The following is a 26,328-nucleotide window of genomic DNA, read 5'->3' as shown; positions in this document are numbered from 1 at the left end:
TGTAATAACAACTCAGTGCATGCTGGATGTCTAGGGAAGGAAGGGAGGATCGGGAAGGGAGATGGACATGTATAAGGCAACAACCCAGGCTCCAAAGGAGGGAGCCTGCAAGACCACGGCCAAACATGTGTGCGCCGCGCCAGCACGGCCAAGGGTAGACCTGAGGAGGGGCGGTGAAGGATTGAAGAAAAGAAAGACAAGAGAATACAGCTGGGGCTCGGTGGATCTCCCATGACGGGATGAGGACACAAAAGACCTAGACTACAAGCTGATGCTTTATTTTATAGTCTGATTAAGACAAGGGTAGATTAACATGTATACAAATGTTCTTGTTTTGGCAACACTTGCTGTACCTCCCACAGCCCGTTAGCTACTTAGGAAGGAATTAGGGAGGGCTACAAGGTCAGGCTTAATTATGCTAGGAGAGCTCTGCCCTCCAGGCTGGGGCTTGTTTGTGGACCTGCCACAGGTCAGCCCGAGGCTTGACCCTAGAGCCGTTCCCTACATCATGGTCTCCCCTACACTTCCATGTGACTAAGAGGCATGCATTCATTCATGGAACAAGCATTCACTGAGCCCTTCGTGCGTGTCTCAGGACTGGATGCACATTAGTGAGTGAAACATACATGGCCATTGCTCTCTGTGCCTTTGACCCAGTGAGGGAGACAGTGAATGAGCAAGAACAAGTTCAGTGTGAAAATGCTGGGGCAGGGGAGGATGGGTGCTGCAGGAACCCAGCGAAGGGGCATTAAACTCCCATGTGACAGGAGAGGCATTGACAAAACCCTCCTGGAAAAATAAAACAAAACAAAGCAAAAATTGGAGCTTGGCAAGCAAAATGATGGCCCCTGAGATGTCCCTATCGCCTGCAGAAAGCATGCAGCCCCAGTGACATGTTGATTTTAGCCCAGGAACCCAAGGCAGACGCCTGACCTCCAGAACTATGAGGTAACCCGGTTATGCTGTTGTGAGCCACTGAGTTTTAAGTGATTTGTTACAGTAGCCACAGGACACTAACACAAGCAGCCAATGCCATGTTTGAGTTAGCATCCTCATTGTAGAAAACCATTCTGGCGGTGGCTTGGTAAATGAATTGGAAGGGCAAGACTGAATGCAGAGAGTGCCTAGCAGGCTGCTGTGGTGGTCCCTGGGAGAGGAGGTGTGGTCTAAGTCAGAGCAGGCAGCTGTTCACATGCTGTGTCTGTCCCAGACCCTGGAGTCAGGATCTGTAGATGAGGGCGGTGCAGAGGGGAATCAGACAGAGAGATCCCTGTAGCTGAGAGCTCCAGAATCGGGCCAGGAGACACCTGCAAAGAACAACCATACCAGGCAGACTCTGGTCATCTTGAGATCAGAGCCAAAGTCAAGTGCTATGGAAGCAAAATGACATTTCTCCCAAAGCCAGGCCTCAGGGACAGCTTCCGGGGGAGATGACACCATGAGATCTGCCTGCAAGGCCCCCAGAGGAGGTTGCCAAGGAGGGTCCGATGCAGCCCCTGCTTTGAAGGAGTCCCAGTTCAGATGGGGTCATTCCTGCTAACCTTTGAGAACATGCCATGGAGACAGCTCTGGGTTGGGCGTCATGAATGTGGATGGGCAGCCAGTCCTGATCCTGCAAACCCAGGAGCCTTTAAGTAAGGCCCTTCTCTGCCCTGTCCTCTCTCCCATCGTTTGCGTGAGCATTGGCTGAGGTGGGAACGGCCCGTGCATGTGGGCCACTGTTTATCCAGTGAAGCAAGCTTGCACCCTGAACCTTGAAAGAGCCGGGAGGGTAGGGATCGTGAGCTGCCTTCTGCCCAGGAAGAGGTGGCCACCCTGAAAGCCTCTATCTGGAGGTGGTCGAGCATCCATGCAGGGCTGGGGGCTTTATTCAAGATCTGGCTGTCTTTCTGCGGGACTCACACAGAACAGTGGAGCTGAGATGGGCTAGGGTGGAGCAGTGGAGCTGAGGTGGGCTGGGGTAGGTGGAAGCAGAAAGGAGGCAAGGATTTCCATGATGGGCCAAGCCACACTGGTCTGCTCTCAGGCCACGGTCAGTGAGAACAAGGTGCCCAGAGAGCTCTAGCACTCAATGAAAGGGAATCTGAGGGAGATGGGCTCCTGGAGTCACCACTGCCCAACATATCCCATGACTCCTTGTCCTACCCCCACCATGTGCAGTTGACAGTGTTGCCCTGCAGGTTCTACTTCCTGTCTCTCCAATCTGTGCCTCTCCACAGCGTTCTGTCACACAGCTGCCCCATCCTATCTTCTCCGGTTGCTCAAAGCCTCAGAACTGGCCCCCCTTCCTCCAGTCTTGCTCCTTTTCCAGCCCGGCCTCTACCCTGTATCCAGGTAGCTTCCTAAAGCTCCAGTCAGGCTGTATCGCTCGCTCTTCTGCTGAGAGCCCTACAGCGGGTCACCTTGCCCTCCAAATAAAGTCCACTACATGACTCAGAAGGCCATGAGGTCTGATCCCTGCCTGCTCCTCCCCAGCTCATCTTCACTTTTAATCAAAGCTTGTCTATCCTAAATCTTAGCTTCTTTCAGCTTCTAGAATGTGCTATGTGAGTGTACTCTTCTCTCTCTCTCTCTCTCTCTCTCTCATGCGTGCATAACCCAACCATGCCTCCCTTCCTTGGTCTTTCCCCGGTAGCCCCTCCCAATCTGCCAAGACTCACCTCCTCCAGGGAGCCTTCCGGATCTCCCAGTCTATGTTAAGTGCCCCTCTCCTACACTCCCTCGGTTTTTGAACCTTCCACTTTGTCACTCTGACCTATGATCATCTGTTTAGTGAGTAAAGAGCTCAAACACTTTTCTACTATAACTCAGTTAGGCAAAACAATGTAGTCTTCTCAGTTTTCTATAGCTGACATGATCTTTCCCTCTATCCGTTCCATTGATAGCAAAAAAGTATTCCAACTTGCCAATTAAGGATACAGAACATCCTCTTTAGGGTAACTACTTAGTCCAAAGTTCAACTCCCTAACTAGCTGTCCTGTCTTTCCCTTACCTGGCAGTTTCCCCACCCCCACCTTCACGGTTCTCAGGATGGATGCTGATGGGAGAATGTTGGCACAGACAAGGTCTACCAGACCCTTGCTGGCAGTCACTATGTGATTTCTTGTTGAGCGTGGCTCTGGACTCTTGTATTGTCATCCATTGTGACATGGGTGGTCTTGGGCAGGGGCAACAAGTCAGAATCCACTATCAAAGCCCCAAGTCACGAGGACCTCACACTCTGAAGCCCCTTGTTCTAATCTCTGGCCCCTTTCTCCTCCCTGACTCCATGGCAGGGGGATAAGCCAGGGAGTCTTAGCTTCATTCTTTCTGTCCTGTAGGTGCAGGACTGGAGGGCTTCCCCCTCCCTGACTCCATGGCAGGGGGATAAGCCAGAGAGTCTTAGCTTCATTCTTTCTATCCTGTAGGTGCAGGACTGGAGGGAAGCAGGGGGATATGCCAGGGAGTTTTATCAGTTTTGTTCTCTCTGTCCTGTGGGTGCAGGACTGGGGGACTAAATTGTGCTGGCTTCTTGCTCACCTACCGCCGCCCACTCACTGGAGCTACCATTGGGTTGTTAGCTAAAGGGACTCCAAACTCCCTCCCCAGACTATAATCTGATCTGGGGACCAAGCCCCATTGTTCCTGCTCATCTGCCCTGGGATCTTCCCCAAACCCTTGTTAGGATCTTGGGAATTTGTTGACACCACCGTCAAGGTTGGGGTGAGTGGGGAGGGTGTGTTGACTTTCCAAAGACAAGAAAGAAGGTGTGCCTCTCAGGCCTTTTCTCCTCACCAATCCCTCCAGCATGATTGGCAATAAATAAATAAATAAATAAATAAATGTTTCTCCTCCCTTTTCCTCTCTGGTGGGAAGTCCCCGGAGGTCACAGCTCCGCACCATCTCTTCATTAAAATAAGACCGTGGCCAGAGTCGGCCAGGCTTAGCTTTGGTTTGAAATGGAATCGTCACCGCCAGTGCGGGCTGGCTTTCCAAACTATGATGTAGCTCAAGACACAACAGAGTCAGCTTACGGGCACCTTGAGGACAGGGAATGTCTGCTTCAGCATTGCATCCCCAGTGCCTGTCACATAATAGTAACGATGCGTTGAATGAATGGGTTGGTGAAAGGCTGATGAAAGAAGGACTAGGTCTGGAGTGCTTGACCAGAGAACTTGAAGAAAGACCCATAAGGAAGAAGCAGGTCACCCGAGAAAGGACTTTCTTGCTGATCCCTGAGGAGGGCGGAGCTGGAGGGTGGGCTTGGTTTAAATACTACCAGACCCTAGAGACTCATGTGCCTACCGAATGGATAAAGTCTAGCCTAGTGCCTTTCCATCTGGGCTCCAGAGAAATCCATATTGTATTCCCGCCTCCCCCTCCCAGTTCCAGAGGCAGGGAGAAGCTTTCCCAGAGCACCCAGCCAGGCAGAGACAGAGCCACCCTCAGAACAGGTCTCCCAGATGCTGGATCACAGAGGAAATCGCATCTCAGCCAGTCTCCTCCCCGTCCCCCAAGTTGCAGAACGGCTCCTGTTTAGTTGGGGGTACAGTTTAAACCCAGGGAGGTGTCTGCATTGGCGTTGAGAGTTTGATGCCGCCCTTTCAGGTGGCTTTGGGCAGCCCAGGGGGAGCCAGGGAGAGTGGACCCCTCCCTGCAAACTCAGCGGCTCAAAGCCAAAGCTCCTAGCTTCCTTCCACAAGGAAAGGCTGCAGACAGCGCTGGCTTCTCCAGGATGATTTACTTCCCTAAAATACCTCAATTTAAATGCTAATTTCTCCAGAACTGAGGGGTGATGGGCTCCTGCGAGCAGCTGGTCGGTCGCTGTGTATTAATGTATCCAAAACACTCACACATACTCTTCAAGGGGGGCCAGGGAAAACCTGGGGGAGGTGGCGTTTGAGTCCGGCTTCCCTGGCTTGTTATTGTTGTTAGCAGGTCTGATCTGAGGGAACCCAACAAGGTGCATCTGCCTTTGGTGCACCTTGCCCTTCAGGTTTGTGGCCCTTAGTGGTCACTGCAGGTGGCAGGAGGGTGGAGAGGCCTGACTCTCACCTCCACGCACTGTCCAACAGACACTTAGGGGCGTTCTACCATGAGCCAGCACTGTGCTGGGCTCTCCCAGGCTCTCAGGAGATTCAGAATCTAGTGTGGGATGCAGGCAACGGAATGAGCATTAAAGATAACTGTACACGAATCCTCCCAACCCCTTGAAGTTAACCTGACTGTGCCCATTTTACAGATGATGGCACTAAGGCTCATAAAAGTCACTAAGGCTTCCCAACTCAGCCAGGATTTGGATCCATGTCTGTAAGACCTCTGAGCCCATGACCTTTCCACTACCAGATCCCAAGGCCACCCCTGGAATCCATTCACAAGCAAGATGCATGCGAGAAAGGTGACAGGAAAGGTTTACTCCAGCTGGGAAAAGGGCATGGCTTCGGGGCAGAGGTACTTTTTGACCAGGCTCTCCCTGCTGGCACTGCTCACCCCACCCAAGCTCTGTACCTCCACCCCGATGTGATGCCAACCCACACATGCGCGTGCACTCCAAGAGTGGGAGGTCTGACCTGCCCCGGCTTGGAGAGATCACCTTTCCACTCTGGTCCTCCGAGCTCAGAGGGGTTCCTGGTCCCTAGCTGAGCCCCACAGGAACAGGTGCCTATGCACATAAGAAGTTAGAGGAAGAAAGGTTTGTAAGCTTCTGTGGAAGAGCTGGAAGTTTAGACCCCAGTCTCCGATGTGCCTTGGATCCCAGAAGCATGCTGCAGTCCTGAGATAAAACACTAGAACGAACTCTCAAGATGTAGGTCATACACAGGTTAGCACGTGCGTCTCTGGTTTTCCTTTCCTTGTCTTCCTTGAGCGTCCACTCCGCATGCAGTTCGCTAGGTGAGGGGGATGGGTGCGAAGGGGTCAAGGTGGCTGGACATGGAACAGGCATAGCCTTGGTCCCCTGGACTCAGAGTCAAGGGCGAGTGTTAAGTATCAAATAAGGTCCCCATGAGCACCCTCTGGTGAGAACCGCAAAGCTCTTTGCAGAAGCAGGCAGCAAGGTGCTCTGAGAGAATGCGACGGGAGAACTGGTCCCTGAAGATTCCTCAGAGGCAGAGACATAATGTGTGGGCGTAAGGGTCAGTAGGAGCAGAACGATCAGTAGGAGCGGAAGGATCAGGGGGAGTTGGCCAGGTGCAGGGGGTGGGGGCAAAAGCTCTCCAGAGAGAGGGCAAAACCTCAGGAGGCTCTTTTATAGGCAGCAAGCACGGCCTGTGAGAGGAATGCAGGGACAGTGGGTGCAGCTGTAAAGGGTGGGCCAGGCAGTGCTCAGGGAAGTAGGCAGAAGGGGACACAGGGCTGGGTGGGAGGCCGGGCAGACCTCCTGCAGCACTTGCATTCTCTCCTGGTCCTCACGGGTGGAGGCACCTCCCCGGACTGCCCAGGCTGTCTCCCTGGACATGTGGGATGAGTGAGGCCTGTCATTCCCAGAGTTGTCGAGTGCACGGGGCCCAGGGTCTATTTTTAAAATTTGATCTATTGTTTCCATATAATGTCAGTCAAGAAGGAACTGTTTTGTAGATGTTTGGGGGGAATGTTTATCGAAGGAATAGTGGCCCCGTTGCTGTTTGAAACACATTGTCCACTTATGCACGTACACACACAGACACACACACATACACATACACATACACGTGTGCATGCAGCCACAGTCATGGGCACAAAAGCACAGTCCACTCTGACTGTAAACGAGAACAGCCTGGTTAACCCAGTGACCCAGAGCCCAGGCTCCGATCCATTCACTGAGCCTGTTTTCCGAGTGCCAGGCACTGAGTCAGGAGCCCCATTGACTACCGTGGGGTCTAGGCCACCGCCACTTCCTACCTGTGAACCTCAGCTGGACAAGTCCCTTAACCTCCCTGAGCATCCATTTCTTCATCTACAGCTTGGGAATAAAATAGTTTTCTCTTAGACATACATATCTTGGCACACGACCTAGAACAGAGCTGATGATTAACAAATATGATCGATCAATCAGTATTACTCATTCTCCTTCCTCTCTTCCTAGTATTAGGATTAGTTAGTTGCCTGGTAGTTTTTACCACACACACGCGCTCACTCACACACACAGTCTCATTCACACACACTCTCATCTCCGCCCCCCCCCCCACCCCCATCTCCCCCACACACACTCACTCACACACACTTACTCACAAGCTCTGAGAACCTGAGTTTGGTTTCTGCCTGAGCCTGAGGGTCAGCCCGCACCCTGCGAGCCTCCGACACCCATCCCAGGCGGGTGGGTTCCAAAGCTGCTGTCCTGCCCAGGTTCCCACTGTGGCTTCCAGTGCAGAGGAACTTCCCCTCTGGCGGAGGCTCACATCCCTGCTTTGCCTCCAGAGAGAGCTGATTGATGCAAAGGCCCAGGGCGCCCTCTGCTGGCAGAGGCCTCGCAGGACGGCTGTCGCCCAGGTGGCACAGAGGGGCCCAGTCCTGAGGGACCCTCCTTGGTCTTTGCTGCTGCTGCCTTGTCACTTCTGCTTTGTCCTTGCCTCCTTCCCAGCCTGGCCTGTGAACTCCCACCCTTCCATCTTCTCCATCTTTCTCAGGTGCTTCCTCAAAACACCCCCCGCCCCGCCACCCCTGATTCCTGGAAGCTCAGGGGGGACACCTTCCTCCAAGAAGGAGCATCCTGAGCAGGCCCCCAGCCATCCTGAGGGCGCCCTCGGGCTGCCTCCCAGATTCTGTTTTCCTCTTTCTGAACCTCATTTCAAGGCTGCAGATGAAGTGCTAAGCATCCCCTCTTTTTGTTTTTCTCCTTGCCCTCCTCTTCTTTCTCCTCCTCCTCCAGATCATTATCAGTGTTTCTAACTCCGAGGATCTCAAAAGTCAGATTTTTGGTTGTTGTTAATCCTCACCTGAGCATATATTTTTCCCCGTGGATTTTTAGAGAGAGTGAAAGGGAGGGGGGAGAGACAGAGAGAAACATCAATGTGAGAGAGACATGTCCATTGGTTGCCTCCTGCAAGTGACCCCGGCCAGGAATGAAGCCTGCAACTGAGGTGCATGCCTGTGATTGGAATTGAACCTGAGACGCTTCAGTCTGTGGGCCAAGGTTCTAACCACTGACACTGAGTCAAACTGGCTAGGGCTCAAAAGTCAAATTTTAATACAGAAATGCCCTAGAATGCTATCCGTGCCAAGTGCCTATCAGGTTTCAGCTTGCATACTCCCAGAAGCAGGAAGCTCACCCCCTCTCTTGGCAGGCGGCTCTGGTTTTAGGCAGGTCTGTTTAGAAGATTAAAGCCTGCCTCCCTGTGATGCACTATTACTGCCCCTCTTGCCCCCCCCCCCCCCCCCCCTTAAGACGACCTTTGTTCAGGGCTCAGTAACCTGGGGTCACCCAGAGGTCTGCCTTCTGTACCTCTTCCTCCAGGTAAGGGACAGAGGCACCTGGAGAAGTGAAGGCAGGAGGGTTACTAGCCTGGGAGTTGGGAGACCTGGGTTTGAGGATAACCCATTGGTTGCTGTTGAGCAAGTCACTGCCCTTCTCCAGGCCTCAGTTGCCCTCCCCGTCTCTAAAAGGAGGAGATTGAATCCAAAGATCTTGTGGGGTCCTTCTACTTTAACAGGCAAACACCCAGTCGTTCAAGCCGCTCTTTCTCCAGCTTGCCCTCACCCGTCTTCTTCAAGCACTGCATGCTGCTCTCCATTCCCTCCCCGCCTCCTTCACCATCGGCATCGCTTATGCAATGGCCGTTTAGGAGCCAAACTCGCGGTTTCTAGAGCCTCAGACTGTGTCCTCAGCAGTTGGCAGGGTTAGCCCATGAAGTGTTTATAACTACCCTGAGGTCCCCCTCTATAGACAAGGAAACTGAGGTTCTAAGAGGACCCCCTAGCTTGCTCAAGATGGCACAGCTGGTAAGGGGTGGCAGGGTTTGAGCCCCACCTGCCAGATGCCAGCGCCTGTCATTACAGCATGTTCTCAGGGCTGGGATCCGGGAGCCAGTGGTAACGCAGCAAAGGCACCTGCCCACTCCTGAGCCTCCTCTGTTCGGACCACGGCTCCCTGCCTCCTAGCCCTGCAGCGCACGGCCTCCCCTCCCTCCATTGGCAGTCTCTCTGCTCCTCTCCACAGGGAGAACAACTTCATCAAGGACTTCCCGCAGCTGGCCGACGGGCTGCTGGTGATCCCGCTGCCGGTGGAGGAGCAGTGCCGGGGGGTCCTCTCCGAGCCCCTCCCGGACCTTCAGCTGCTCACTGGTAAGACACGTGCGGACCCCTCCCCAGCCTCCCTGACCGCACACCTGGTCTCAGGGGCGATCAGTCCTCAGCACCTCCCAGGCAGGCCCCACCGAACCTCTGCCTTCCTGAGGGACGGGGTGTGCAAGGGACCTGCCATTTGGGGGGCTCCTACTATGTGCAGAACTGGGGGCTTGCCTGAGACTCTGGACTCTGAGCCCAGCCCAGGTCCACTCTCTTAGCAAATTTCAAGTATATGCTAGAATATCTTTAACTAGTCACCATTCTGTATGTCAGCTCTCCGGGGCTTGCTTATCCTGCATAACCAGACCTTCTACCCTTGGACTAACATCTCCCCATTTTCTCCACCCCACCCCCAAACCATTTTGCTCTCTGCTTTTACAAGTTCAACTTTTTAGATTCTGCATATAAGTGAGATCATGTAGTATTTGTCTGTCTGGCTTATTTCATGAGGTTCATTTTTAAATCATTCTAAAGTAAAATCAATGGGGACCCCCCCCCCCTCCCCCCCGCAGCCTCTCTCACTTGAAAGCACTTCAGTTACCCAGCTTGTCTTTGACCATCGGCGCTGAGCCGTCTGCAGGGTGGGTATGATTTTCCCTGTTTTATAGGGGAGGAATCTAGACTCAGAGAGGTGAAGGGACCTGCCCAAGGGCACACAGCAAATCTTCTGGGACTGGAACCTGGTGCCATGGCTCCGGGCGTCTGTCCTGCTCACTCGGCTCTATAGCTCTCTCCCCCTTATGGAAAGCGACCTTTCACAGCCGCTCCCGAGGCTCCATGTTCCTGTCCCACAATGCCTTTCCCGCCTCAGCATCTTTCCCGGTTCCTCCCCTCCCCTTTTCCTGGGGGCTTCTCTGAGGTGGAAGGGCCCTGATCGGCCTTTTTGGGGCAGTATTGGTTCTCAGCTACAGGCCAGGGAAAATGGCCAGGTGAGGGAGGACTGAGCCATCCTGCGGAGAGCGAAACCGTCCCCCAGGGAAGCCCTGAAACAAGGCAGGGTTAGGTCCATTCCCCTCTAGCACTCGCAGGCTCTCGGAAACCTGTACAAGTCCTCTCATCACAGACGGGGAGAACCCCCGGGGGTTGAGAGTCTCCTGGGGCCTGGCACTGTGCAGGCGTTAATCCCTGTCACCCTGTAAGGGTGCTGGTGTCCCCCTTTAATGGTTAAAGAAGTCATCTAACTCGCCCAAAGTCCAGTCAGGATTTAAGTCCAGGTGGTCTTCACTCCGAAGCTGATGCTGTATCCACATGCGCATCACCTCCGTGACCTGTCCTACTTCAGGGAGGAGCCCAGTTGCAGATGCCACGAAATCATGGATGTAAAAATGTTTGTAAAACGTGTCTAAAACTTGCTGTCCCTTCCTTAATTCTTATGTTTCATAGATTGTAAGATCATAGAATTTCCGAGCTGACAAACTGTAAAGGGCTTCTACTCCTGCTACTGATGAGGAAATCAGGTCTCCACTATCTCTGCTGAGTGATTATCCCTCTTGCATATCCCCAGTGACGGGGAGTTCACCACCTGTTAAAGCCCCATTGCCACGGTCCATTGGGGGAAGGGGCTGCTATGCTCCAATGGAAAGGAAGGACCTGGCTCTGTCACTGACTGTTGTGTCTCCTTGGACAGTTTCCCTCTCTGAGCCTCAGTTTCTCCTTCTGAAAAATGGGGCATAACAGTGATTTTCTTCAGGATTACGGTGAGAATTGCAGATCATGGAGGTAAAATGCTTGGCACATGAGTGGTATGAATTTGTAGGATTATTTGTTTTGATCCGGGGGTCTTTGGAAGTGTCCTATAAAGGAACAGTTACATTTCAAGAGTTATTTTTTTCGTTACCAGGAAAAAATACCTTCCCCCATCCCAGACCTTCATTCTACCTCTGATCCCTGGGTGGGGAGCCAGGAGAGAGTCGGGTGAGATGGACTCGGGAATGGAGGAAGAACAGGGCTGGGTTTGTGAGTGTGAATGAGCCAGTGCATCGGTACTTATTGAGAGCCCGCTGTGCATCAGGCGCTGTTCTAGGCTCTGCAGAAGTGAGAAATGCAGACCACGGGGTCACCCTCAAGTAGCTGACCTCCCACGGGAAGACCTTTATTCCATGTTGGGATCCAGAAAGGACCGGGGGCGGGAGGAAGTGAGGGGTGGCGTGATGACCTCTTACTGGGGAGGCCCAGCGATGGGCTAAGACTCAGTAACCAGAAGCAGCAGTATTTTTTTCTTCTTTTGGACATCACGCCACCTAGTGGACGAGCTATATCCACAGCCTGCATTCCTATGCCTGCCCCGTCTCCTGGGGATGGAGCCCAATTGCCAATACGCCCTCCATGCTTGGTCTGGACTAGGATGAGTATGACTATCTGGACACTGGTGTCTGGTTTTCCTGTGCAGACTGTGGCCTCTGCCCTGACTCCACACACCGCCCCAACCTGCCCCACCCACCGCCCGCCTCTCCCCACCCGTGCAGAGGAAGGAGAGGACAGAGAGGGCATATTTATAACAAAACGGCCTTGCTCCAGTGGGCAGATCTTTGGAGGCCATGAATATTTTACTTGAAAATGAAAGCCTCTAAGAAAAAAGTGCATTACTTTTGAAAAGGCTGCGGAGGAAAACAGGAAGTTGACAATAATGGACAACTTTAATACTGCAGTAATGTCCAGAAAGAAATCACTGGTTCCAATGAGATTCTCATTTTAATCTCGGTATCAAATATCTCTTTAAGCGCCTCCGCACCAGGGGGCAAAGGGAAAGGATGGCAAACGCGCCTGCCGCTGGCAGAGGAGACACAACAACAGCGATAATAACTGCAGATGTGACCAGCCTTATTCATGTGTTTCTTCTCTGATTATAACAAAGAGAGTTTGAAACCCTCCGAGTAGGAGATTTAGAAAATGGAGACGGATATAAATCAGGAAGCAACAATCTTTATACACCCACCACCAAAGTTAGCCGCTTGCTAACATTTTGTTGTGTTTTTTTGTTGTTGTTTATTTTTGCTCTATACTTTTCTTTCCCCAAAATGTATTCCATGGAATGTGAGTTCCAGCGGGTTCTCTGTAGAAAAGGGATTCCGTAGTTAAAGAGGTTTGCAGAGTGCTATACCCTACCTGCTGGGAGCTTTTACATGCTTATTAACCTATTCAAGTTCTGAGAAACCACAGTGTTTTAAAAGGAAGCGTTTGACTTTGCTTAGCTAGTGTTTCTCAGTCTGCCTTGAAATGGGAACCTTTTATTCACACGTGCATTTCGCAGGACACCTGTGACCCTCTCATGTTTCCACACTGGGAAACAATGGTCTACATCACTGCTTCTCTGGGTCCGTCCCGTGAAAGCAGCCCTTGGCGATCCGTGGTGAACGGGCTGTACTTTAGTGACCTGGGTCCTTACGTATAGCATTTCTCGTTCCCTCACTTGAGTCTCACAATGTGCCTAAGGAGTCAGGTCAGCGTAGGTGGCAGCAGTGTCAGACGGGGAAACTGAGGCACTGAGATGTCTGGTTTCCCATGGCATGTTGCCAACAGGGCCCGATGAGCCCATAAAGCCAGTCTTGTTTGTAGGGTAAAAGGGCCTCACACGCTGCTGGGCAGAGATGAAAGGCGGTTGAAATCAGAGGCCAGGATGAGATCTGGAGTTGGGGTCCAGATAAAGTTGTCAGCCCCCGTGAGAGCCCGGACCCGAGGCCCAGCCCCTGCCTGTTTAGAAGAGGTGCCATCCCCCGGAGCCTGGGGATGCCGGGCGGCGGTGTGATGTGAGGCCTCTAAATGCTAGGCTCATGTGGCCCTCTTGTTCCCTCCCCAGGAGACATCAGGTATGACGAGGCCATGGGTTACCCCATGGTGCAGCAGTGGAGGGTCCGAAGCAACCTGTACCGTGTGAAGCTCAGCACCATCACCCTCTCAGCAGGTGAGGACCGCGCCCGCGTAGCCAGGGGACTTGGCATCATTCAGCACTAGTTCCCGAGGATCTTGGGTGCGCCAGGCCCTGTGCTGGCCCTGGGGAGCTGCCATCCAGGGGCTCACAGGGAGAGCAGACAGGCAGCAGACAGACCGTGACATCTACCCAGTAATGGGACAGCCGAGGCACAGGAGAGGGAGCCACCCAGAGAGGCTTCCTGGAGGAAGGAGTGTCTGAGCACGGAGTGTGTGGAAGGATGAATGGAGGGAGAGGCTAAAGGACAATCTGCGTCCCACTTATGAACTTGAAAGAGTTCAAGTGTAAGTTCTCAGGCACTGATTCCTCCGGTCTCTCCTCCTGGCTGATTTCTTTCCCTGCTCATCTTCTATACAACAGTAACACATACCATCCCCATCCCCCCAACACACACACACACACACACACACACACACTTGCGCACACATATACAAATACTATCCATACTTACCCACATGAACCCTGAGCCGAAGGTGATCATTTGTAGCTCTCCAAATGGGACATGTTCTGTCATGCCTCTGTGACTTTGCACATGCTGTTCCCTCTGTCTGGATCTCCCTCCCAGGGAATCCTGCAATACCTCCCACATTCCCCATTCTCCTTAGAATAACTCGAGAAATTCCCTGTGGGCAACTACCTACATCAAGTACTTGATTCCTGTCTGAGTCCTCCTGTTTCACCCACAGATCTGAGACCGCGGCTAGGGCTGGGGTCCAACGTTTCTGTGTTCTCTGTGACAGAGAATCAGCACATGGCCGGTGCTCATGTTTGATCAGGGAATCTATATATATAAAGAACCAGGGTCCATCTCATCCAAAACGACCGAAGGCTCAACCTAAAGCCCAGGCTGCGTGCACAGCAGGCTCTGGTGGGTGGGGATTTGTGGCAGCGGGGACAGGGCTTAGGGAGGCGGGGCCGGCACTCATACTCACTCACAACTGCACACACGCACAGACACACACAGCACCCACCAGCTCACAGCCTTTTCTCCCTTTCTTTCCCTCCCTCCCAGCTCGCTCTGGGAGCCTCTCTCAGAATAAGGCCCCAGGGTGGGCAGAGGGTGGATCTGCCCCCACTGGCCCCGCCCCCTCCCAGCTGGGAAAGAGGAAGAAGGAGACAGGGAGGCAGGGAGGCCTGGAGGACTGCTGAGAAAAACAAAGACAGAGACTGGGAGAAACTGGGATGGAGAGATGGAAACAAAATAGCAATATTAAAATATTGCCTCTAATTAATTTCCTTTTAATGTGCACGGATTTCGTGCACCGGGCCACTAGTAAAAATATATATAAAGGACAACTGAAGAGCAAGGAATGAGAGAAGGACTTTGGGAATATGGGCCCTAGCTCAGGTTTTGTACCCTGGCCCTTCCTCACACTGCCACTGGGTGACTGTCCCAACATCGCCTCATTATCCACCAGCTCGTTGCTTAGCTTTCCTTGTTCAGTGCCCTTTTCCGGTAACATTACTCGCTTAGCCTGAGACTCGGAGGACTTCACTTTCTGAGAAGCACAAATAGTAATTACTTCTGACATCAGCCAGAACTTTATAAAATTTTCTATCTTTCAATGTCTTGCAAGGAAGGCATTTTTTATTCCATTATTTTTCAGAGAAAGAAACTGAGGGTCAGAGGGGTTAGGCAATTTGCCCAGGATCACACAGCTAGTGAGTGGCAGCACAGGAGCATAGCAGGGATTCCAGTGCAGCTCTGTCTGCCGGGTAAAGAGCCGCCGGGCATCTGCATGATGTTATTTATTACCTACAGGCACCATCTCATCATTAACACCTCGGTATTAATTACCCGGTTGCAGGAGTTAACGGGCTAATGGAGAGAGGTTGTTCTAATCAGGCACCCGTTCCTGGAGCCCCGTTCTGTTTTCCCACCACCCACACCCTCACATGGCACTTTTGAGTAAGACTGCGATGTTCTTGTTGGAACTACAAAGGTGGACCGGTGTTAATTAATCACTAACGATGCTCCTGAGAACCCCCTTGTAAATCAAATGTTGGCAAATCGTAGCTCCTTTTTAATGTTGAAAAAGAGCTTGTTCGTTTACATTTTACTTGATTTGGCCTGGAGTTGGTGGTTCTTGGAGTAACGGTGATTGGTGTGCCTGCGGGACGGTGCCGTGGGCCTGGCTGGGGTGGGGGTGGGAAAGGATGTGCAGACTCAGAGACCCATGGGACAGAGCTTCTGTTTCAAGGTGGAGTGTGTTGAAGGTGCAGAGATAGGTTCCCTGATGAGGACGTGAGAAAGATTCCTTAGGGGTGGGGGCACTTCCCAGGGCCTTGAAGCACAGGTGGGACTTAGGCAGGAAGTAGGGAGGCCATCCAGGCGGGGCTGGGGGCAGAGTGTGTGTGTGTGTGTGTGTGTGTGTGTGTATGTGTGTGTAAGATGTGGGTGTTGGAGGGAATATGAGGGGCAGAAATGAAGAAAGGATAGTAGAAATCCTATGTAAAATGTAAAATTCAGGAGAAATAAGAACACTGACTCAGCCTGGCTGGCATGGTTCAATGGTTGAGCATCAACCTATGAACCAGGAGGTCACGGTTCGATTCCTGGTCAGGGCACATGCCCAGGTTGTGGGCTCGATTCCCCAGTGTGGGGCATGCAGGAGGCAGCCGATCAATGATTCTCTCTCATCATTGATATTTCTCTCTCTCCCTCTCCCTTCCTCTCTGAAATCAATAAAAAAATTTTTTTAAAAATCTCTAGCTGGTTTAGCTCAGTGGATAGAGCGTCGGCCTGCAGACCCAAGGGTCCCGGGGTCGATTCCAGTCAGGGGCACATACCTCGGTTGCAGGCTCCTCCCTGGCCGTGCAGGAGGCAGCCGATTGATGTGTTTCTCTCACATGGATATTTCTGTCTTTCCCTCTCTCTTCTGCTCTCCCTAAAAATCAATGGAGAAATATCCTCAGATGAGGATATTTTTTTTTAACCAAAAAAAATAAGAACACTGACTAAGCTGGAGGTAAAGCCTGATGCAGGTGGCTCATGGGCCATGACCTTGGAGGCCTAAATCTCATATGAGATCATTGGCTTTATCCAGGAGCCAGAACCCAGGAAGGTCTTGAGGCTCCTGGAAGCATAGCTTGGTGACTTGGCTGCTGGAGGAAGGAGAGGGAAGAAGGACAGCGGCTGTTGAGTGACTGCCGTTAGGCCCCATGCTGGGACCTGCGGGCTTCGGACTCTGGCTTAGGACCAAGGACGACAGAGCCGCAAAGAGCTCCATGGCAAGAGAACATATGGCTGTTCAGGGAAGCCAGGGCTGAGGCAGAAAGAGAGGTGGCATGACGGGGGGCTGAGCCAGGGACCAGGAAAGGGGATGCAAAGTATCTGCTGAGCCCCAGCCAGGCGGCCCCAGGCCTCCAGCCACGGACAGTCAAGCCCTGGACTATGGGGGCAGCGGAAAGTGCATGCACTTTGGAGTGACAGCAGAAGTGGTTGGAATCCTAGCTACTCTGGCCAGAGGGCCCAGGCAAGTTAATGTACAGTCTCTGAGTTTGGACTTGCTCATTGACACAATGGGTGGTTGTGGGGGGTTGCAGAGTGGACGCTGAGGTTAAGTTAGACCGGGGGGGAGGGGGGTGTGGAGGGGAATGTTTGGCCGAGTGCCAATAGACCTTAGCTACTCGGTAGACACCAGCTTTGACTTCCTGGTTGAGACTTTCAGGCCCCTGTGATTGAGGTCACCACGCTGTAGCCCAGGGTCTGGTGTGTCCCCCGGAGAGAGCAGCCTTTGCTACGTCAGTGAGGGATGCTGCTCCTGTCTGGACTGGCACAGTCATCAGGCCGACACTGGAAAGAGCTCCCTGCCTCTTAGAACTTGCCAGCCACCAGCCTCCAGGCTCTGACCCCCTTCCCATGCTCCTCCTCTGTCCAGGCTTCACCAACGTACTCAAGATCCTGAGCAAGGAGAGCAGCCGGGAAGAGCTGCTGACCTTCATCCAGCACTACGGCTCCCACTACCTGGCGGAGGCCCTCTACGGCTCCGAGCTCACCTGCGTCATCCACTTCCCCAGCAAGAAGGTCCAGCAGCAGCTGTGGCTCCAGTACCAGAAAGGTAAGCCTGGAGGGCTTGGTGGAGGTGGCGGCCAGCTGGGGAGATACCTGAGCTCCCGGGGAGCGAAATCCTGGCTCTGCCGCATAGAAGCTGTGTGGCCTTAGGCAAGCCCCTGCCCCTCTCTGGGCTTCAGTTTCACCCTGGACAGAATGAGGGGCCGTGTGGCGATTGCTCAGATGCTTCCAGGCAGCATTTTCTGAGCCCCAAGGAGGTGTTCTGGACTCCAGAACCCTGGTCTAGGCAGGCCCCTGTTTCCCACTCTCTCTCCTTGAAACAACTGTCTGGGGAGGGCCGAGGGGAGGGGACATCTTCTCTCCAGGCTTCTTGGAAGAACCCAGAAGAGCCCCAGCTCCTCTGGGAGGGATGGTCGCATGGCGGAGGGGCAGTTTCAGATCCTTCCCAAGGAGGGGCTTTTATCCGCAGGGACGTCACCAGATCCTTTTACCCTTGTACTCCCAGCTATTATCACAATTGGAATTTCCCAAACCAGATGGAGACCCATCTCCGCCACTCACCTTGCAAAAGTCATTCCCTTCCCACCTCAGTTTTCCCTTCCTGTGAGATGGGTGCATAGATAGCTATTCTTGTCTACCTCCCACACTAAGGGGAAGTGGTGTATGTAATAGCATTTTGAGAAAGATAGAAATATCGCAGGCATGCATTATGTACTTTATTAGGTCCAGGTATTCTTACCCCCATTTCTCAGTTGAGAAAAGGAGTCACAGATATGCCAAATCAAGTGCCCGTAGACAAACAGCTGATGAGGAACAGAGTGAGGATTGTTTCCTCTTATCATTGTTATTATTATTATCATTGAATTAAAAAGAAAAGCTCTGGGAGGACGGAAAGGGTGGGGAGTGATGTTAAAGATGTGCTTGCACCTTCTTCTATACGCTCAACCAGAACTCAAAACCACAGAATGCGGAGCCAGAGGGGACCTTGCCGGTCTCGCTGGGCGTCGCCCTCCGGGGTCCTGGTTGGGAAATCTAAGGCCCAGAGGGAGGAGGAAGCTCGCTCAGAATCTCAGGGCTCCACCCCACCCGGCCCAGCCGAGGCAGAGTGGGGTGCACACTCCCTGTCCGCCTCCTGTGCTGCCCTCCTCCCCAACTAGATGAAGCCTGGTCCACCTGCATTCGACACCCCCAAACCCTTCCCTCTGTCCTGGAGGGTTTGCACCCCACGCGGAGTGTGGTCTCACCCCCCTACCTCCTGTGTGCAGCTGCATGGGGCTCGGGTTGGTTTATAGGCGCAGGGGCCATAATTGAGTTGTCTGGGAATAGCTGTTTTATGGCTGTGACAATGACGGTCTTTAAGGAAGTGCATTAAATCAATTGAAGTCTAGTCTCGGGCCACCCTATAAATAATGTGACACATCATTAAGCAGGGCAATAAGCTTCAAGAGTTTGAGGTAATACAATTAGGTTGTGTTTATAAAAGCCTTCGCTCACTATGGCCGCTGGACTCATTTGCCTCGTCCTGCATTTGGGGCCGAGGGCACCAGGCTCATGCCAACTCCTACCCATCTGCACACATGGCCGCATCCAGGAAAATCTCGCTTCCTTGTATGGAAGATGCGTGTATCTGTTGCAAGATGGGGAGGAGGCGGAGAGAATGCTGTGGAGAAGCTCGGTCCCCCTTCACGTTTGCCACGAGCTTGCCGGGTGGACGTGGCGTGGAGCTGTTCTCTGCTGGCCTCCTGTGCAAAGGCACTTGTCTTTCTCCATCGTCCGTGTCACTCCCAGGAAGAGCAGGGGGCTGCACTGAGGCCAACGGAACCACTGCGTGTGTTTCCTCCTTTCTCTGTCCCCACCTGCTGTGGCCACTTAGACTGCACATTGGATACTATGCTTTGATTTTAATCTAAACGCTGTCGTTCATTTTATTTTTAATTTGGGAGTGATGCTGGGGAGAAGGAGGATGAGCAGGGAGTGGGGAGTTTTCCCCTGAAGAACCGAGAAACCTCTGGACTCAGATGGAGTCGGTGACCCGTCTTGCCCCAGCCCCCAAGTATGCGTCACGGACACGTGCTGAGCCAGGGCCCCCGGGAGCCAGCTGGGAGGAATCTGGGTGTGGAAGCTCATCACGCCGGGGCAGAGCTGTGGGAAGAGGCCGGGCGGAGGAGCAGGGCTGACGTGGGACAGACAGGATTTCCCATCCCGGTGGCTCTTCTGAAACCCCTGCAGCTGTCCAGGATGGAAGTAACTTCTCAGGGTCCATTTCCTCCTGTGGTAAAGAAGGGATAGTGATTCCCTCGCATGACTTTGGGGAGAATGGAGTGAGGTAATGTAGGTAAGAGGCCTGGCACAGTGGGTACATGAGCAGCAGTGGCTTAAAACAAAACTTGTGGGCACCACTGAGGATTCTAGTCCCGGCCACAGCTCTCACTCCTCCCTGTGCAGCTTCTACATCACTCGAAAGGACACTCTGCAAATTTCCCTTCAATCAGAGAGGGCGGGCTTCCAGGATGCTCCCTGACTGGAGGTCAAACGTGGAAGAGGAGGTGGGGAGAAGGCGCCAAGCAGGGCAGGGATGATAACCGCACACATGGCACAGCACTTTACAGTTTACCATCACTCATCCTCTAGTTCACTGCTATGTCCTACCTGCTTCTCCTCCGCAGACCTTGTGCCAGGCGCTGGGGCTCCATAATGGACAAGATGTGAGCACTGCCCCCACACTGTTCATTACAGGCCTGTCTTAGCCTTCCAGCATCTCCTCATTTTTGTCATGGACTCTCTAACCCACTGATGGGCAGCTAGGAGGGAGGGAGGGGCTGGCACGTGGGAGGGAACCCAGTCACTATCACGTGGTGGCTCCTAGCTTTCGGTTCATGTGCCATTTCTGATCGGTTGGGGCGGTTTGCCTAAACCACTGTACGGAGGTAACAAGTCAAGGAGAAAGGTGTGATTAATTAGCAATGTCTGCTCTAGATACAGAAAACGGGAGTGGTGGCCCGTATCCTATGTATTTTTTTTTCCCTATAACAGGGCAAAACAACAGGCCCAGTGTCTGACACTGATTCCCGAGGGGCCCTGGGCATGCAGAGGACTAGAAAGATCCAGGCAGGGGGTGGCGCTTTCTACCGCCACCCAGTATCCTGGGCATCCCGCCGGTCTGGAGGGGCCGGGAGCACCGGGCAGGGCAGTTAGATGGGCCCTACGGGCAACTGGACGAGCATGGGAGCGGTTCACCATCAGGCTCCTCTCTCCATTTCGCTGCCCCCAGCACCGTGCCAAGTTCAGAGTCTCTTGTCCCAGCTCAGTATTTTCGCTGCGTGCCTCTGTGCTCTGGCTATACCTCTAATTGGGAAAGTTACCTTTCTCCCACTCAGGCCTTCATCTCACTCTTTGGCCTGATAGTCACGTGCTCTCCCTACCTGTGATCTTGATACATTAGTCCTAGATCACGATTAAGACTCGGTTTGAAGGTAGCCTTCCTCTGGCTAAATTGGATAGACATCCTCATTTGGAGATAAAGCCCAGGTTTTGCAGTCAGTTGGATGCTGGTTCAAATCCCAGCTCGATCTCTTAGTAACCGAGTGATGTTCACTAAGATCAATTCTTCCATTTCCAAAATATAGGATCCAATAAGCGAATAGGCAGATCAGTGATGCACTCACCTGGCACTGAGCAGGGCACCTAATCATTGCCTGGATTCAACCCATTTTTTTTCCAATAGCTGCCACATCCACTCAGGTAACTGCATGTCAGGTGCGTGCGTGCGTGCGTGTGTGTGTGTGTGTGTGAGTGAGTGAGTGAGGGGGGCGGGGCAGAGAGAGAGAGAGATTGACTGAGAAAGGTAGGAAAAGACAAAGAGATAAATGTAGGGAAATCCACAAAGAGAAATGGAGAGACAATGTATAGAAGAGAAAATATAAGTAATTAATGTCTTTTTCAAGTTTGGAGCCTCAGTGACCCGGTGAAAGGACATTCTCAGTGTGAAGGTCGCCCTGCTCTTGAATTGGGATTATAGAGTCCGTAGTATACAGTTGGCCCCTCAGATGCATGCCGGTTGCCACCTTTAAAAGATGTTGTATCTGTTGTAATTTCCCAGGGCTGTCCAGGGAATGAGTTTCTGCCTTTCCATCTGAATTACAATGCACTTTTGAGCGTCAACTGGAACTTATCTCAACTAATATTTAAAGGAAGGTTGTCTGTCTGAAAGGCAGCCCAGGGGTTGGGGTGGGAGAGGAGAAGGAAGGGAATGATGTGGTAAATGTCACCTCCTCTGTGAGGACAGGTGCGGCCAGGGGCTGATGTGAGCTGGAGAGCTGTCCCCGAATTCAGTCTCCTGGGGGAATGTACTTCAAAGGCGGAAGGCAGGTATGGAAGGGGTTCATTTCAGAGCTGCATGGGTACTGGTTTGTTCCCCGGAGATTAAATCACCCAGGGGCAGTTCTCAAATCCCATCTGCGTGACCTTTCATTCGCCTTTGATGGAGGTGCCCGCTTCCAGCTTGAGGCGCTGCATGTGTTTGCTCCAGGGTATCAAATCCTCCTGAGGGCCCACCTCGCTCCTGCCTGCTCCTTCTCTGTCTCCTGGGCAGCTTCATCCTCTACTGAACCAGCCACTGTGGTTCACAGCTCCCCCTTCCTTAGGCCCCCTTCCTGGACTGCATTCTCTCCACGGGGAATCTCAGCCATGCTCTCTGCTACCACCCCTACCCTGATGACCCCACTTTACACCTTGGCCTCCAAGTTTCCCTCTGATATTTGCCATCACGCTAGCCCCCCTGCCCGCCCCAGCTCTGCCCCACCTGCTAGTCCTTCCCTATGCTCCCGGGAAGGGCACCGTTGTCTGCTCAGCGCCAGACCAGACACCTAGGAAGCTAGGTGTCCTTGCCAACTTCTCCCTCTCCCTTCCTCCTCCCATTTCCAAACCATCCCGTCTTTCCCAGTTTAATTCCCAAATAGCCCTGGAATTGGCCCACTTCTTTCCACCTAGAGAAGTACCACCTGTTCCCCCCAAGCTGATTTTATGTCTTGCCTGGACTCCAGTGTTGGCCTCCTATGGTCTCCCTACATCCACTCTTATCTACCATCAACCCAACCACACAACAGCCCTGAGGACATGGGTCAGCCAGGGTTCTCCAGCGAGATAGAACCAAAGCGTAGATATAGGTAGGCAGGCAGATAGATAGATGGATAGATAAAAATATCTTTATTACCTATAATATTAATATGTAGCATATGTGTGGTATGTTCATATATGTGATTTATGTATGAAAGATAGGTATATTTCATTGGTTCCATATATTTATGGAGAGAGAAAGAGAGAGAGATATGTATTATGAGGAACTGGCTCGTGTGATTATGGAGGCTGTGAAAGTTCCAAGTCAAAATCCGCTCAGCAAACTGGAAATCCAAGAGAGCCAGTTCTATAGCTAGCCGGCTTGAGACCCAAGAACCCATGTTTTAGTTCAAGTCCAAAAGGAAAGACAAGATCAATGTCCCAGTCTCAAAGAGTCAGGCAGGAGGAGTTCCTTCTTTTTCACAGGAGGTCAGCCTTTGTGTTCTATGTAGGCCTTCAACAGATTTGATGCTGCCCACCTGCATTCGGGAGAGCAATCTGCTTTATTCAGTCTCCTGATTATCTGATACCCTCACAGATACATCCATACTAATGTGTGACCGATATCTGGACATCAGTGGCCCAGTCAAGTTCGCATATATCATCACTGGATGTTTCTAAAACATGATGACATGTTTCATCATGTCACTCCTTGGATGAAGACTCCTAAGTGTCTTGTCATTGCCCCAAGGCTGATTTCCAAACTCCTCCCCATGGCCCTCTCAGGGAGGATGTGTCCCCAGCCAACCTCTCCAGCCACACCTGCCCCCATGCTGTCTGCCTTTCAGTCACACTGAGCCTCACACCTTAACTATGACATGGGTCTGAGATCTCAGCCAGGCCAAGTTCGTGGTCTCAGTGTGGTGGTGGGCGGAGGCTGAGTACTGCTGCCCCCATCTCCCCTTAGTTTTCCTTGGAGAGGGCAGGGAGAGCAGAGGTTAAACAAGACTGGACATTCTCTAGCCTGTAGATGCCAGAGGAGAGAGCCAACTTATTTCTCCTCGGAACAATGTAAAAAGAAGATACAGGATGTGGTTCATTAAACACAAATAGGCCCACGAGACTGCCGTTTCTACCAGATGAAATTACCAAAAAAAGCATTTGTTCTCCAGTTTAGATCGAGCCCATCTGGAACGGAACACCCTCGTCTTTTTCCAATTGGTGCGTCCCAAGAATAATAACCCTTTGCATGTGCTCAGCGCAGTGCACCTCACGGAGCTCTTTTACATACATTATTTCATCCGATTTCCTCCTCGTAGCAGGCCTAGAGGGAGGCACATTCATCTGCATTTCATGCGTGGGGAAACTGAGGCATGTTAGCAAGCTGAATTTCCAAGCTTGTCGTGGTCCAAAAGAATGTGTAGGGGTGTGTGTGTGTGTGTGTGTGTGTGTGTGTGTGTGTTGATGGAGGGGTGACGGAAGCAGGTAACAAGGACTGACTTGTATTGAGCACCTACAATGGGCCGATAAATTACATGACCCCAGCTGTCTTCATAGTAACCCTATGAGGTGGAGAGAATTCTTCCCATCTTCCAAAGGAGAAACACTCACCTGTGCAAGGTCACTGGAGGGTCACAGGCTGAGGCAGGATTTTCCCCGGGACTGTCTGACTCTGAAGTTCATGCTCTACTGTCTCCCTGCAACAACACGTCATGTACTGAAAACCAGGTGCCAGGAGGTTCCCTGGGCACTTCTCGTACATGATCTCACTTGACCTGCACAGCAGCCCTCTAATGCTGGTTCCTTATGCCTGGGAAACGGAGGCTCTGGATCGGGGAGGATACATCATTCAAAGGCATAGCTGGCAAAAGATATTCTCCCTGGCCTGGCCTTCTCTTTCTTCCGTCCTTGCTTTCTCCAGTCCTCTCGCCATCGACATTTTGCTATCACGTCACCTTAGTGGACACTCCAGAAAGAGTTCTCTCTGAGCAGCATTTCTCTTTCCCCTGAAATGGTTAGAAGTACTTGGTCAGGAAGAGTGAGGAACGAGGCAGACAGACCAGCATGAGTCCGGCCAGTCTGATGCCGGCCAGCTGGCGCCAGAGCCTTGTTTCCTAGCAACGCCTGGCCTGTGGGTCAGGGTGCAGGCTCTGAGCCAAGTCCTGCAGACGGACTTGACCATTGGTCCATTGGGCTGGCCTGATTGTCTACACCTGACACACCAGTCCTAGGCCCCAGGGGTTCCTCCTTAGGGCCCACGGGGTCTGCATTTCTGATTTCTCCCATCCCACAGGTGCCCAGGGAGAGGGGAGGCTCCTTTTGGAGATCTTTGTCTAAGATGTCCCTGAGGTCTGTGGCACCAGAATCATTGAAACCTACAGCGGGAAATGTCTTTAATTTAATAAATCTGTTAATACAGATGGTGAAATAGAGCCCCAGGGAGAATAAGCAAGTCGCTCAAAGGGAACTTTGTCATTGAAAGCATTAGGACTCGAATTAGATTCCTTTCTTCCCTCCTTCATCCAAGAAAGTGTGTTGAGAGGCAATTCAAGAGCCCATGTGCCCAAAGGTATCTATTTTTGTGACAGTTTTATTGAGATCTAGTTTACATACCACACAGTCAGAGGTGTCTTTTGAGCCTTGTCTTCCAGTGGCGACTTTGCACCAAGACAAAGTTCTGATTGCGTTTCCAGAAGGGAATGCATCGTTTTATTATGTGATCCTTGAGAAGAGTCTCTGAGGAAACGCTCCCTCCCACCTTCCAGCCACAGCCCGTTCTGTGTCGCAGCCTTGGTCAGTGATTCAGGGAGGCAGCTGGCGGGAGGAGCAGGCGGTGGAGGAACAGCTGGGGCTGCATGTGACCCAAGTGTTCATCCAAGTCCACACAGGACCTGAGCTGGCTGACCCCTGCCCTGGCTTTAACCCGCAACAATTTAGTGCCTGCTATGTGCCGGGTACTGTGCTAGGCGCTGTCGATGCAACAGTAAAGTCAGTGTCACAGGGCCATCCCAGAGCTCAGTCTGGTCTTGGAGAGATGGGAACGAGGAAAGCACAGTGCCACGTGCAGAAGCTAGAAGGAGGCAACCCGAAGTGTGCCATGGCCACCTGACTCCAACTGGGTGGTGGGTCAGGAAGGGCACCCCCAAAAACTTGGAGGAGGTAAGATTTGGTAGCATAAGTAGGCAGAGCGAGGGAGAGTGATTCCGGTAGCAAGGCAAGCACGTACAATACAGGTCCTAAAATAAGGCGGTGGGGGGTGGGGGCAGTGGATTGAGCAGATTGCCAGAGAGAGAGGAAGCAGTGCTGAGATGAACGTAGAAAGGTGGTTATCTAGGAACCAGACCCACTAATGCGCAGGCCATGGGAGGAAAAGTGTCCTTTTCCTCGGAGCAGTGTAAGGCCATTTAAAGGCTGTATTTATTATTAGTAGCATTTGCATCTTGGAGTTCCACCCTGGCTGGTGTGTGATGCAGCTTGATTTGGGAAGGGAGGAAGTGTATGCAGGATGCTAGATTCGGGTGGGGAAGATCGGTTAGGAAGCTATAGCAATTGTTTCAGGAAACAATAATAGCAGCTTATACTTAATAGTTGTGAGGCAGAAGAAAACAGTAAATGCATCTGAACAACATTAAGTTGCTAGTTTGATGGGAATGTTATCATTGAATGGTGGTGGGAGGTGGGAGGTGGGACGTGAGGGAAATGATTAGAGGTGGGGACAAGGTTTCTGGCTTAAGTGCCCGAGTCCATGCTGCTATCCCTTAAGCAGAACAAAAGAACAGAAGGTGTTGGAGAGCTGAGTTCAGTTTTGAATATGCCGAGTGTAAGGTTTCTAAGGGATATTGGCATGTAATGCACTAGCTCACAATTGGCACATCACTGGGCAATATAAAATGGATACAGATATATATGGACATATACATGCAGGTGATCAAAAGAAAGGTACCGCCTGAAAAATGCAGGTTGGAGGCCTAGTTGTGTAGATAATTGAAGTCATAGCAGAAGGCAGTGCCCTCCAGCATGAAAGTAAAGTTGCCCTTTTGCAACGCCTTTCCTTGGGGAGCTGTTTCTCTTTCCACGCCCAGGATTGTTC

The 26,328-nt window shown here is 52.1% G+C and overlaps 1 protein-coding gene across 3 annotated transcripts in view; it reads left to right on the top strand.

Annotated features, from left to right (window-relative positions):
* The window catches only part of ASTN2 (astrotactin 2), a 759,574-nt gene that overhangs the window by 518,098 nt on the left and 215,148 nt on the right, over positions 1 to 26,328 (top strand). For all 3 annotated transcript variants that reach the window (XM_070430790.1, XM_070430789.1, XM_070430788.1), the window contains 3 exons: positions 9,113 to 9,237; positions 13,037 to 13,141; positions 17,050 to 17,229. In XM_070430790.1, the coding sequence (XP_070286891.1) occupies positions 9,113 to 9,237; positions 13,037 to 13,141; positions 17,050 to 17,229 (410 nt within the window). The remainder of the gene's footprint in view (positions 1 to 9,112; positions 9,238 to 13,036; positions 13,142 to 17,049; positions 17,230 to 26,328) is intronic.

This window comes from Myotis yumanensis, unplaced genomic scaffold (assembly GCF_028538775.1).
Source record: "Myotis yumanensis isolate MYYU_CA2020_CCGP unplaced genomic scaffold, mMyoYum1.0.hap1 SCAF_12, whole genome shotgun sequence".
In the NCBI taxonomy this organism is placed as follows: domain Eukaryota; kingdom Metazoa; phylum Chordata; class Mammalia; order Chiroptera; family Vespertilionidae; genus Myotis; species Myotis yumanensis.
This window is presented reverse-complemented; position numbering and strand designations above follow the sequence as displayed.